The sequence below is a fragment of the Amia ocellicauda genome, chromosome 21 (assembly GCF_036373705.1).
Source record: "Amia ocellicauda isolate fAmiCal2 chromosome 21, fAmiCal2.hap1, whole genome shotgun sequence".
Classification (NCBI taxonomy): domain Eukaryota; kingdom Metazoa; phylum Chordata; class Actinopteri; order Amiiformes; family Amiidae; genus Amia; species Amia ocellicauda.
In genome coordinates, this window is record NC_089870.1 from 14648506 (window position 1) to 14662793 (window position 14288).

General features: G+C 37.8%; 1 protein-coding gene across 1 annotated transcript in view; it reads left to right on the forward strand.

Annotated features, from left to right (window-relative positions):
• Window positions 1-14288, forward strand: part of LOC136716794 (MAM domain-containing glycosylphosphatidylinositol anchor protein 2) — a 186002-nt gene that overhangs the window by 89523 nt on the left and 82191 nt on the right. Inside the window, exon 7 of the mRNA XM_066694181.1 lies at window positions 10617-10946. Within this exon, the coding sequence (XP_066550278.1) occupies window positions 10617-10946 (330 nt within the window). The remainder of the gene's footprint in view (window positions 1-10616; window positions 10947-14288) is intronic.

Sequence of the window (14288 nt, forward strand, 5' to 3'; positions counted from 1 at the left end):
TGTGTTTTAATGCAGATAGCACTTTGTCAATAAATAAAAATCACGCTTGTATTAGTTGTTTTGTTATTTTCAAATGGAGCCAGATTATGTAGGGTGGAGACGCAGGAAAAACATGAAAAAGCTCTAATTGATAGGCAGAATGGTCTCATTCAGTTAGTCCTTTTATTTATGCATTTCGTTATGTTTATTGTTAATATATTTCATTATTGATAGTGAGCTACAAAGCCAAAACTACTTAAACAATGCCAAAACAACAATTACATTATAGAGGACGTGCTAGACACAGATAATGGGATTTTTTCAAAGGTAACAGTTTACAGGAAAGCCTAAGAGAATAGAGGTGTCTCCAGTTTAGCTAGGGGCCTCTCCACCAGCAGGAGACAGGAGTTCAAAGGTGAGGAGGTGTAAGAGCAGAAGGAGCTTCCCTTTAGGGTGCTGCTCTCAGAGATGGAAATATCGCAGAGCAATTAGGGAGGTGATGCATATTTATTCATGGTTAGTGATTCCATTCTTAATTTGTTCTGCTCTGAAAGCCATCCATTTGAGTTGAATTCCAACTCATTGAAAGAGGGTTGGGTCACTTATGTATTTCGATAATGCCACTTTGGGTTTGGAGAACATCGTTTGATACGTGCTGCAACCAGTTTCAAGTCTGATAGAGTCCCAACTGATTTGTGTAATGGAAAAAGCCACAATATTAGTTTTCCCATCATTTCCACTGAAAAAATAAATACAGTAAACCTCAGCATCAATATATCTGAGGTGGAGAAGTTCTCATGGAAATAATGGTTGACTGTATACTGACAGCTTTGCTCAAAATATGAAGATAAATTGCTGGGCATGAGGAATGTTAATGATTAGTTCATTATGTTAGGTACTGATACAATCAGTTTTTTTATAATGATGGTGTTGGAAACACTCCAAAGCATAGTGCCATATTGGAGCACAGTAGGTAGCAAACCAACTACGGTCTGAAAAGAATGTATTTAAGGTAAAGCGGTAATTAAATTTTATCTTTGAATAAAATTATATCCAAACCTTTCTCATTGAAAAACTTAATATTTCCCAAGCCATTAAATAAATGTTATATTATTATGAAATGTTCAATTATTTCCATTATTAGAAAAAACTGTTTTCAATAATGCAGCACAATTTTACAATTAAATTTGTTTACTTTCAAAGTTTCACAGTTCAGAGCAAACATACTAAGCAACTAATTCAAAATCCACTTTTTTGATACACTTGTTAGATTTTGAGTTAATTAAGTAAATTAAATGTATTTCCATTCCTGTGCTCTTTTTTCCTAACAATTATTGCTGGTACTAAAACTGCAAACACAATGAGAAACTGCTGCTGCAATACTGAATACTGCTGACATAGTCAAAGAGTATTGATATTTTGTCATATACACACTGTAACCATTATTTAAAGTCCTCATCTCTGTTTACAGTTGAGTCACTGATGTGGAAAATGTGTGAATATACATTTTTCCCAGGAAAAAAAAAATCTGGACTTGCAATGGAACTGCCAGCAATATTGCCAACAGTAAACGGACTGTTGTCAACTAGATAACGTATAAATTGCTAACAACTATTTACATTTTTATCCTTTATAGTTTAGCACTCTGTGTCAGAAATATTACAAGCTGGGTTGATGTAAATTGATGGTAGCTGCTGATGGTAAATCATGCCAGCAGATTCCTATGATATGTGTTTATCCAGGGACAGTCTGCTGCAAGATGGATCACACAGGTTCTATATATATTCTATATGTGCAAGAATTTACTTGCAGATCAATGACACATTTGATCCAAGGTGAACAGCTTTTGTGAGAAATAGATAGTCACAGTAGCTGCTGTTACAGAAGGAGAATTTACAAGCTGTGCTTTGTGGACCTGCAGGACGGAGAAGATGAATTAAATTTTGTATTCCCCGTGTGGGAGAATAAACCACGTCTCGGAAAGAGATGGGTTACATTAAAACATATTAGCACAGAGAATTGAGGTTTGTTAATCTCATACTGTTTATACTGGCAGTAAACCACAATTTCAAAGTAAGCTCAGAAGGAACAGAAGGAAAAGCGAAAAGAGGAATTTGAGTTGAAGTGGATGCTGTAATTAACAGGAGGAAGTCATAATTAACTGGCAGATAGCAGTGTCATTATCAGTGTCTCAAGGTCAGATGGTCGGCTGCTGCAAGGTTCAAACCTAAACTCTTTCTTGTTTCTGACAGCTTTTGCTTTAATTGCCAGTTGCTTTATTTAATTTGAAAGACCTTGGCAGATAATACAAATTCATTTAAATGAGTGCTTTGTCACTGATGTAAATAGAAAAAGAGAGCAGTATGAATGATGACATTATTGAATGTAGTTACATTTTCATTAATAGAAATTGCAGTCTTCACAGCTTTTGAAGATAAAAACAAAATAAAATCTGACTGGCTTTTTATTAAAATAAATTTCCAACTTTATTAACTACACATTAAAGTGCACACTTCTTGGGATTGTGTAATTTGCATATAGTTATTGTTATAATACGAAATAGATTTTGTTGTTACATTAGTACCTGCATATATAAACTGACCTTGCCACTTCTCCCATACTGATCTCAGAAGAGGTTATTTTTATGAGAATATTCTGGTTTCTCTCAGAATTTCTCAGCAGGTCTTTTTGACAGTTTTAGCTTTTCCCTGGCAGCACTATAAATAAAACAAATGATGCACACTTGAGTTATCATTTTGAGCCTTGCAATAAAAGCATCAAAGTATCTCAAGAAGATGATTCAGAACATTAAAGCATCAGGGTATTGACCAGGAAAAATAACCCAGCTGTGTAGCATGTCGTTTATTTATGGGCAGGGTGAGTTGCTGAGTTTGCAAAATGACACAGAATTCACACTTTTATTTTTTGCCGATATCATCTCTCATTTGCCATATTTTCATGAACTGAACCCCAAGGAAGCTGTAATATATGAATAATTCTTTAGAAGCTGTATGGTATACAGTTTTATACTTCTTCCCCAGAGAGCGCTTTATAGGATCAAAGTTTTGACTACAGCTTGGCGAAGAAGCTTTGTGACCAGTCTGTACCTTTCCGTTTTCTTATATTAAAAAGGCTAAGAATCTCCAATATTAAAACCTCTGAAGAAAGATTCTGCATTAAAACACAGGTTCAGTAAATGCAAAATGGGTAGAACCCGATTGCACAATTAGGAAGTATTCTCCAGGTATTAATCAGTAGGATATCTTAAAATGGAATGGGAAGGTGAAATATAATGTTAATCCACATCCATAGATGAAAGCATGCACCAGTGGGGCATTTGTAAGTCTTGTCTTTGAGAAAGATGGGAATAACAACAGGTGTTTTGTTTAGAGTGTGTCTCAGAAAGACTCATTGAAATGGTAGCTCCTGAGCTGAAAACATCACACATATACTGCTCTGAAATGCAAAACATCTTTTTTAGGGAAATAATGTGAAAACTCCGCCTGGTCTGATTCATGTAATTCAGTGCAGTTTGGCCTTGTTACCCATATGTATTTCAACTTCTTGAGAATCAATGTCAGGTTGCTTTTGGCTGGGGGCTATCTGTCTTCTCAAGATCCCTCTGTGAGCAGATGTTTTGGTCTTCTGGCCACATGTCCTCTACTCAGGATTCATTTCGATTCAGTGTGCTCTTCCAAGACAGCAGCATGCATTTGGCATACATTCACCTATATTATCATATTTCGTGTGGAACTGTGCAAGTCAGTTTTGAGAGTTTTTCAGAAGCAAACAAAAGGAGAGCTCCAGCTGCTGGCCAACTCCCTGCCAATCAAGCCCCATTACCCCGTCTCAGGCTCATCAGGCCAAAGGTCTAAGACAGCCAAACAAGACTTCATTTTTTTCCCTGCGGGCAGTTGAAGTAAATTAAACGGAGAGAAGTTGTACGCTTTCCCAGTCTGCTAAGATCTCCCTGTTCCCTGGAAAGGCACTAAACAGTCCAGCTGAAATCAATTTTCCATTTGCCGTGGAAGCAACTGGATTTGTGTTGAGTTCAAGGGAATGTGGGGCAGCAATGCATCAGTATTAAGGCAGACCTTCCCCTCATGCCATGACAGCTGATGTGCTAGTAACGCAGTGTAGTGTCTCCAGTGATGTGCTGTTGATGAGCACAGAGACATTCGCGTTTATTTAGACAATTCCTGACATTCACAGCAGGGTGGTTAATGAGACTTGTTGTGTTGGTTTATTATGGCCTTTGTAGACCCGGGGTGTCTATCAGCAGCTGCTTTGTTATTTTTGTAGTGTTTCAAGATCATGGGACTTTCCACATTGTGTCTCTGTTATTCACAAGTTATTATGTGCAGCATTGTTTGTTTTGTTTATACGTTGTATAGGTTTTCATTTGCCAGTGAAATGTGCTGTACAATTTTGCAACTGACATACCACTTTTTAATTATTTATTTTTAATATTTCTTTTGGAGTTTGAATTTCTACTTATAAAAGGAGAGGAAGAAAACCGGCATTTCATAATACAACTTGAAGTCACTGAAATCATATTTTCTTTCTATACCATGTTCACTGGGAGACTGCAAAGCATACATGGCTATAAAACACCCTGTTATGCTCAGTATGTCCAAAAACATTAACAACCTCAGATTTCCATCAGTACATAAATATTACTCCTGTACCGCATTGCAGTCCTTAATGGTATGATTAGTAAGAGCATGCATTAATACACCACATACCAAATGAGAAATCAGCTATTCCTGTCAGATTACCGACTGTCTGGATCTTTGACTAATAATTGAGTTGCCAAGGAGAAAATAACCACGCCACATCTGCTGTGTATCCCTTCTTCAAAGGCACCTTTGCAATTGATATGGGGGCAAATGCCATCCTAGTTAAGGTAACTGTTATTTATCTTCCATTCCCTGCTGTTGTTGTTTAACGTAAAAAAAATAAAACTCTTTTCAATGTGGGTTGTAAAACTCGCTTTCTGCATGTAAATCAACATGTAAATCAGCTCTTATCAAATTTGTTTTTAAATCATTTATGGGCTCAGCTGAATAACATTTCCATTAATGAATGAGAGATGAACTTTCTGGGTTATCGGCAGCATCAAGTGAGGCATGCCTGGGTTTCCAAATGCGCGGTGACACCGGGCGCCACAAACATAGCCAGTCTCGCTGCGATTGACAGGGGTAGCCACCACATCATCAGCTGAGGAGGCTTAGCAAAGTATCTGATGGATAAAAGATCTCCGCTCGCGCTCCAAAGAGTCGAGAATTAATCCCGAAACTTCACTTGCCATCCAAACAACCGCATCGAAGAGTTTGAGATGGTATCCTCTGATTTGAAAACGGAAGAGAAAAGCTTAAAGTAAAAAAAGGAAATAAAATGCCTTCCAAAATCATGAATCTGGGTCAGAGTGAAGGAAAGGAAATGTAATCTGTCATGCCGTATGTGTCAGTGTTCCCTTCAACAAAGCACTGATGCTATGCTCCTTCACTAAACCCTGCCTCACAGATCTTCTGAGATTTGTTATAATACTTTAGTTGATCGTCCCCCTCAGAAATCAATGATAACCCTCTTTAGGAGTGTGTTAATTACTCCTCAGGGCAGTATGACCATAGGTGTAGAGTATGTGTAATGCATAGTAGGAGTTCGGAAATTATGGCCCTGTCCAAACCAGCTGTGTAGACCAACGTTTTGCCTGAAGTGGCGGTGTAATATTTGCCACTTCATTGGTTCGAGCCAAATGTACCTTATCCAAATATACTGTAAGTTTCTCCTAATCTTTCCTTTTCTATTGCCTAGTATTTTAAAGTACTGCACTCTATATTTGATCTCCTCTCTACCAAAGTGATGCTTCAGCCCAATAAAGCAACAGACAACACTGAGTTTACTTGATTACAGCATAGACAGCTAGAGTAGTAATTAATAAACAAAGACATCAATGAATGACAGCAAATAGATATTTAAACTTACCCCGCCAATCATGTCACGTTATGCGTTTGCTCTTGCCTTCCCCACCCCAGCCTCCACCTGGTTTTCGGCTTGGTCTTTCGCTGATTGTCATAGTCCTAAAATCATGGAAGTCATGCGTTCCATTAACAGAATGACAACTAAAAGTACGACTGGATAGATTGACCCTGTATGGTTTATTTATAGGATTGTAAAGTAGAACTTGGCCTAGCAATGCCTAAGAAAAGATGCTCAACCCATTTAACTGCAGTTTAATGCCACCGAATTAGTGGGCTGATATATTTTTCTCATTTGCGCCAGGAATAAAAAATGTACTTCAGGTCAGAGTGGCGGCCCAACAAGTAGCTACTTAGTATAAACAATTCCGGTGGCAGTTTTATGAGGACGAAGCTGTGCCAGAAAAATGAGTCTGGAATCCCTCCACTGATAAAATCAGAAATGCATTTCAGCGCTAACCAAAACGTTGAGTGTTGCATATAAACTGAGTTGTCATGGCTCTGGGTAGGGAAGTGGGAGTAAAGCTTTGATATCCAATGTATTATTTATACCAGTGATCAGGTAAATTTACCTAGTATTATTATCTGTGGCTCCAGTTTATTGTGTGTATAATGTGCCATATATTATAAATCTCCATGTTAGCCACTGAAGAGCTTGTTAGAGGTGTGTGTGTGTACATGTGCGTGCGTGTGTGTGTGTGTGTTTGAAGGCTTGCTTTGAATAGTGCTTTTGCAGCGAAAGGAAAACCGGCTGTCAAAGCTTCTGAATTAATCATTACTCCTAGTTTATTGATATCTGTATGTATGCATGTATGTATATTTATTCATACATCATTTTAAATTGAATTTGTATTTTATTTTATAATTGAAAGGGGACCACGTGTGCTTTTGATGACACACTGGTACTGTGGTAACTCTGCTCTTTAAAACCACCAAACCTTGTACCACACCTTACCAATTCAGAAAACATGGTGATGTCTTATTAGAAAGGGATTAAACTTGACAGAACAACAGTATTACTGGATTTAAAGCACTAAATCCAAGGCCCTATGAGTAAATGGAAAAGTGCTGTTTCTTTTTGATGTTATACTGAAACATTCTTTAACTGCAAATTATTTTTCAGGGGAACAGGGTAGTGGTCAAGATGCATTAGTTGAGTTTAACCCAAAGTAGTAGGAAATCTACTAATCTACTGTATCACACATACTGCACATGGCTGCTCTTCCAGTCAAACTTGAACTTAAAGTACTTTGAAGCAATGACTGCCAGAATTGAGTTATTTCATCTGAAATTCAATGTGTTTATAATATATAATATCACCATCATCATCATCATCATCAGTCTGTATTGATCCACTGCTGGATAAAGGCCTCCCCAAGATGTTTCCACTTTCCTCAATCCATACCTTGCCTCGATGTCACACCTGCACACTTTATTATTTAATCTTCCCATCTTTTATGTGGTCATCTTCTAGGTCTTTTTTAATCGTTTGGGATCTGATTTGTTGTCCAAGGTAGACATAACTTTTGACTCAGTATCAGTTGATGTACATTGATTTTCTGCTGTTAAATATGACTTTGGTTCCTTGGACACAGACTTTTGGTTATATATTATATATGTGTGTGTGTAATATATATATGTATGTATATATATATATATGTATGTATATATATATACACTCACCTAAAGGATTATTAGGAACACCTGTTCAATTTCTCATTAATGCAATTATCTAATCAACCAATCACATGGCAGTTGCTTCAATGCATTTAGGGGTGTGGTCCTGGTCAAGACAATCTCCTGAACTCCAAACTGAATGTCTGAATGGGAAAGAAAGGTGATTTAAGCAATTTTGAGCGTGGCATGGTTGTTGGTGCCAGACGGGCCGGTCTGAGTATTTCACAATCTGCTCAGTTACTGGGACTTTCACGCACAACCATTTCTAGGGTTTACAAAGAATGGTGTGAAAAGGGAAAAACATCCAGTATGCGGCAGTCCTGTGAGCGAAAATGCCTTGTTGATGCTAGAGGTCAGAGGAGAATGGGCCGACTGATTCAAGCTGATAGAAGAGCAACTTTGACTGAAATAACCACTCGTTACAACCGAGGTATGCAGCAAAGCATTTGTGAAGCCACAACACGTACAACCTTGAGGCGGACGGGCTACAACAGCAGAAGACCCCACCGGGTACCACCCATCTCCACTACAAATAGGAAAAAGAGGCTACAATTTGCACAAGCTCACCAAAATTGGACAGTTGAAGACTGGAAAAATGTTGCCTGGTCTGATGAGTCTCGATTTCTGTTGAGACATTCAGATGGTAGAGTCAGAATTTGGCGTAAACAGAATGAGAACATGGATCCATCATGCCTTGTTACCACTGTGCAGGCTGGTGGTGGTGGTGTAATGGTGTGGGGGATGTTTTCTTGGCACACTTTAGGCCCCTTAGTGCCAATTGGGCATCGTTTAAATGCCACGGCCTACCTGAGCATTGTTTCTGACCATGTCCATCCCTTTATGACCACCATGTACCCATCCTCTGATGGCTACTTCCAGCAGGATAATGCACCATGTCACAAAGGTCGAATCATTTCAAATTGGTTTCTTGAACATGACAATGAGTTCACTGTACTAAACTGCCCCCACAGTCACCAGATCTCAACCCAATAGAGCATCTTTGGGATGTGGTGGAACGGGAGCTTCGTGCCCTGGATGTGCATCCCACAAATCTCCATCAACTGCAAGATGCTATCCTATCAATATGGGCCAACATTTCTAAAGAATGCTTTCAGCACCTTGTTGAATCAATGCCACGTAGAATTAAGGCAGTTCTGAAGGCGAAAGGGGGTCAAACACAGTATTAGTATGGTGTTCCTAATAATCCTTTAGGTGAGTGTATATATATATATATATATATATATATATATATATATATATATATATATATATATATATATATATATATATATATATATATATATATATGTATGTATGTATGTATGTATGTATGTATGTATGTATGTATGTATGTATGTATGTATGTATGTATGTATGTATGTATATATATATATATATATATATATATATATATATATATATGTGTGTGTATATGTATGTGTGTAATATTTAGAACTGAAGAAAATTGAGATCAATATTATGGAATTCCTTTAGTAAAAGTACAGTAAGTCATTTCTCTAAATACGGAGTTCTGGCTTGATGTGATTGCAAGACTATCCTTCTTTCTTGTTGTCTGTGCAACTGGCAAGAAGCCCCATGCAGTGCAGTAGGATATAGATAAATGTCCCATTTACTGGAGAAGAATTAATGTTTTTCAAATTATTCTTTGTCATAGCGATTAAATATGTGGCTGTGCAGTGCAGGGAGGGTTGCTTTTGTACACATTGCTCCAGGGCACACTGCTGTTTGCTAGCAATTTGTATTTATAATAAAGACAAAGGGACAAAAACTCAAGAGACCATTGACTTTCTTTGGACTTGACTGAGTGAATTTCTTTTAACAATGGAGAAGTGGATTCTAGAGGTGTCATTAGCATTAGTTTAGTTGTTTGGAAAATGCTCTAGTATCCTAAGCAATCACTGAAGTGTAGAACTGGAAAACACTTTGCATTGTGCTTTAGAAACGCCTATAAAATACTACAAATGGACACAGATTTGTCAGCTGTCTGGGGGATTATCCCAAGTGTTATTTGATATCCACCTAAAGATGTCATTCGTATCTGTCATGAAGATGACAATAATAATGCATCCGTAAAAATGCATCTTTTAACTCGGCATTAGGAAATGTATTCCTTGAGTAAGCCCAAATAATGAGGAACAACTAGGCTGTCTCTCTGCTCCCACAGTAATTGCGAGCCATCCCTGTTACATTATTTCAAGTAATTGATCCACTGTGTCTGCTTTGGAATTTATGAAACTGCTGACTGCTCCGGAGGGCAGAATGTGCGGACCTGACCTATTGCTTCAGGAGTCTATTATCTGGTCTTCTCCTGCTGAATGCCAGAAGAAACTTTGATAACATAAGGCAATCAGCTGGAGAACCACACATGGAAATTAGTGAAACTACTCTGTACTTCCCTTATTTACTAGTGAAAAACAATCCTCATACTGCTGGGAATGTATTAACTTCTGCCCTAAGTGCGGTAAACAATGGCTTTCTAAAGTACAAATGTGTACCTCTTTATTTCCTAGATGCATTGAAAGTACCTAAAGGCTCGTTAACACAGTAAGAGTAAACCTCTGGACATCACATTCATGCACCAAAATGCTTGTTATAACTTGAGCACAGTTTGCTCAAAGATTAAGCCAAGTGCATTGTTTTCCTGTATTGTATTTGTATTTAATTGTTGGTGATTAATGGGCCCTTTTTGTGGAAGAATCGCGCTGTAATTGCAAATTCTTCATGGTCATTAATGAGCGTATGGTGATGTGAGATTTTGTAATTGCTGTAGATTTCCTCAGGGAGGTGGGATGAGGTCATCTGTATCTTCTCTGTTGTAAAGGCAGTTGAAAACTCAAACTGCTTAGAAAACAAAACCAAAGACATACGCACAAAGACAAACGAACTACTTGTTCTATAGCAGTGATGGTGTTTGAAGTTTATTCCAATATCATTGAGTCTCGACTGTTTTTTTAACAGCCTTGAAGAAGGGTCGGTTTTGGATCACCCCAGACCCGTACCACAACGATGACAACATTCAGATTGGCCGAGAGGTTAAGATCTCGTGCCAGGTGGAGGCCACACCCCCAGAGGAGCTGATGTTCAGCTGGCTGAAGAATGGACGGGCGCTGCGGAGCTCCGAGCGGATGGTGATCACCCAGACTGACCCCGACGTCTCTCCAGGGACCACCAACCTAGACATCATTGACCTCAAGTTCACAGATTTCGGCACATACACCTGCATGGCATCCCTGAAAGGAGGGGGCATCCCAGAGATCAGCATTGATGTTAACATTTCCTCCACCACCGGTGAGTACCAAAACTCAGAGCACCCTGGGAAGACGCATAACACTGACAGCACTATAGCACACAACTCACACTGCTCACTGCTGTGCCTGATACACTTCACCATCATTTCACAACATCATAATGAGGATTTAAATTGCACCAAATTATTTGTTTGGTTTGTTGGTCTTATGAGATCTGTAAAAAGTTTTTTGACTCCTGTTGTTTTTTTGTTTGGTTTTAGTTTTTTGTGCACATAGCGTACAAAGTAATTTATCATCCTAAATAAAGCTGTAAACCCCTCATTATCCATTTATATAAATCAGTATACCTTAAGGTCTTGCTTGATGACTGAGGTGATGGAAAACGTGTTCAGAATCAGGCGTTTTTTCTTTGAAGTAGCTTTTGGAATGTGGCAAAACTTTGTCAAGCCAATCTTATCTCTTTTCCTTGTTATCTTCTTTTAATAAGCAGATATGCTATTCCTTGGGGCATGCCTTTAGAATAGTTTTTATATTTTATAAGAACTGATAAAAGATCAATATGTATCCCTCCATGTCCAAGTAATATTAAGAAATGCACATGCAACAAAATAAGACATTTTCAACAATTTCCAACCTTAACTGAAAAGACTTAACACATTTATTAGAAACTTCTTTTACTTTTTTGAATTAACATCCACCCAAGTCGTCTTCAATACAAGTGGACATGTACTCTTAAAACTCCCAAGTCACCTTTTGATTACCAATTGATTGTTGATGATAATAATAATAATTGTATATAACCAACAATCCCTTGTATTGTGACTTTAAAAAGGTAAAGGTACAAAAAGATTGATAAAGCCAACACTTTAAGAAAAGTTAAGCATAAATTGTGTTTAAATATGTAAATTTACGCCAAGAGGAGTTTGTAACCTGTAAGTTGCCCCTGCCGAGAAATAAATGATAATAAAATAATAAAGGAGTGGAGCTACAAGGTGGGTAATTGGGCCAGGTAGAGAGCAGAAGGGACTGTAGAGTAGGGGGCTGTAAGAGAGAGATGAATTGGGTAATCAGTTTTTAAAGGTGCAGGAGAGAAGGGATTTTGCAGTGTAAAGAATTTCAAATCATAAGACTGTACATTAAAGTACAATTTAAGGGGAGCAGAAAGGAAAGTAACATTAGTGGATACAGTGAAGCATCATTAATCAACCAAGGAATAATTCTTCATGCCTTCAGAAAAACATCCGAATCGTGAGCTAAACTCCAATTTGATTTTTGTCCATAAGAGTTTTATTCGGAATTGCACAGAGGTTTGGAGACCTTGAAGTTATAGATTGTGATATAGAAAAAAGCAAAAAGCTGAAAATATCTGCTCAACTTGGGCTTTATTTATAGATTTGCCAGTGAATGAGCCCTATGCATTTTCTTTCATGTCTCTTCTCACTGAATGAACCACTGTTTCTATAGCGTTAAGGTTTCCTGGAATGTGCTTCATAAATCTCTCTCGGAACTGCATTACTCTTATCTAAACGGGTCATAGTTATACATTTTCTGTTTGGTGTTGAGTGACCTCCAGTTACATTATCATATTCTTGTCAGCACACCGCTGATGAAAAGATAAAGTTCTCTCCTTTAGCACTGGTTTACGACCCTGCCAGTGGAACCCCAACTAAACAGTTTAATATATTTCACAAAATGTTACCCATAATCCCCTAGGGTACCGCCACCATTCCGCTAATCTTCAAGCTACTTCATATGCATTAAAACAGCACAATCTCCTCTAATTGCCTTTTACAGTTACTAATGTGTTGCACTTTGCTGGAATTGATGTCAGTCACAAGATATCTTAGCAGCCAGCTAACGTCATTTAATGGCTAGTCTGCCTGCCCACCTGAGAATAAACTAAAAATGCTATTGAAAGATGTTTAAACATGCATGCTCAGCTACTCACGCTGGGTTGTGGGGAAGAAATAAAAAAAAGTTTCTCTGAAGCACACAGTTAAGTCAATAACATTGCTTTCTGTAGTGTTTTTGTATACATTTGTGTGCTCCAGATGTCGGTAGGCCAGTGCTTATTATGGACATACAGATTTCATAAGAAAAAAAGGCTTTGATCTGTTCACTAATTGGATGAGGATCCTCGGAGAGCACAGAGTAAAGGCTGCGATCAAATGAAACAGACCTTACATCCATTTCTGGTACTGTCCTTCATCCTTGCCTCGTTGTTTAAAGTGCAGCAACTTCTTGAAAAACAAGAGAAATGGCCTGCTGTTTTAAAGCTATCCATGAGTGAGTTGTCTCAAGGTGTCTTTGCAGGTCTGTCATGTAAGGCTTACTTCAGAAGTCTTTTATCCATCTGTGTGACTCATATATGCTAATTTTTTCTCTCAAACACACAGTATAGGTAACCTTTACTTAGGTAAGCTCCTGCAAGCTAAGTGTTTGGCACCGAATTTCTGATGCCCCTTAAGTTGGTCGTTAGGTTGCACCTGTCACATTGGTTGGAAGATAGATTGCATGTAAACTCCTTCCTTTCTTGAACATGTATATTTTATGACATGAAATGCTCTAAAAATGTTGTCCACAAAATCATCCTCAGATGAAGGCTTTGAAATTCCTCATTTGGGATAACCAAATATTTCAGGTCTTTCACCAACTGCTGTGAAATCGTTACAGTTGGATAAGCTTTCTAGACGTGTTGCATCATTCTATTAAATGACCAGTAATCTGGTCATTAATTCAGTGATATTTCAGATTTAATTTCTTCAATTATGTTGTCAAATTGTTGCAAAAGTGCTTTTACACTGCATCTCTTTACCCCTATTCTGCTCAACATGTAAATGACAACTCTCTCTAGGTTCTTTCATTTCTTTCTCTGTTTTCTTTTTTCTTAAGTACAGTTCCCTATATTGCCTGCATAGGATTACCCGAGTGGCAATTAGTACTGTTAATAAGACACTTGTAATACCGACCCAGCTGTCTGTGTCGGTTTCTTTAGCAGCAGCATTTATGAAGAGATTGAAAGTAAATATATTTCTCTATAGCATAAGTGCTGCATGTAGAATATTACAAATTAATATCTGTTTGTATTTTGTACTTTGTGTGCCTTTTTGCATATAGAATCAGAACTGCAAGGAAAATAAGCATTTCACATGCAGGGCAGTTCTATTCCGGATATCAGAATATAATAATTCATACACAGCTAAATTTATAATGAGAAGGCTTTTCAAAAGATATGAACACATAAATAGTTTACCCTTCTTAACTGTCAATGCACTGAATATCCTAACATTGTAAAAGGATTAAAACACATTCTGAGTCTACACAGAATTACTCTATGTACTTTAAGTCTGTCCAAGTCTACTCAACTCTGTCTATCCAATTA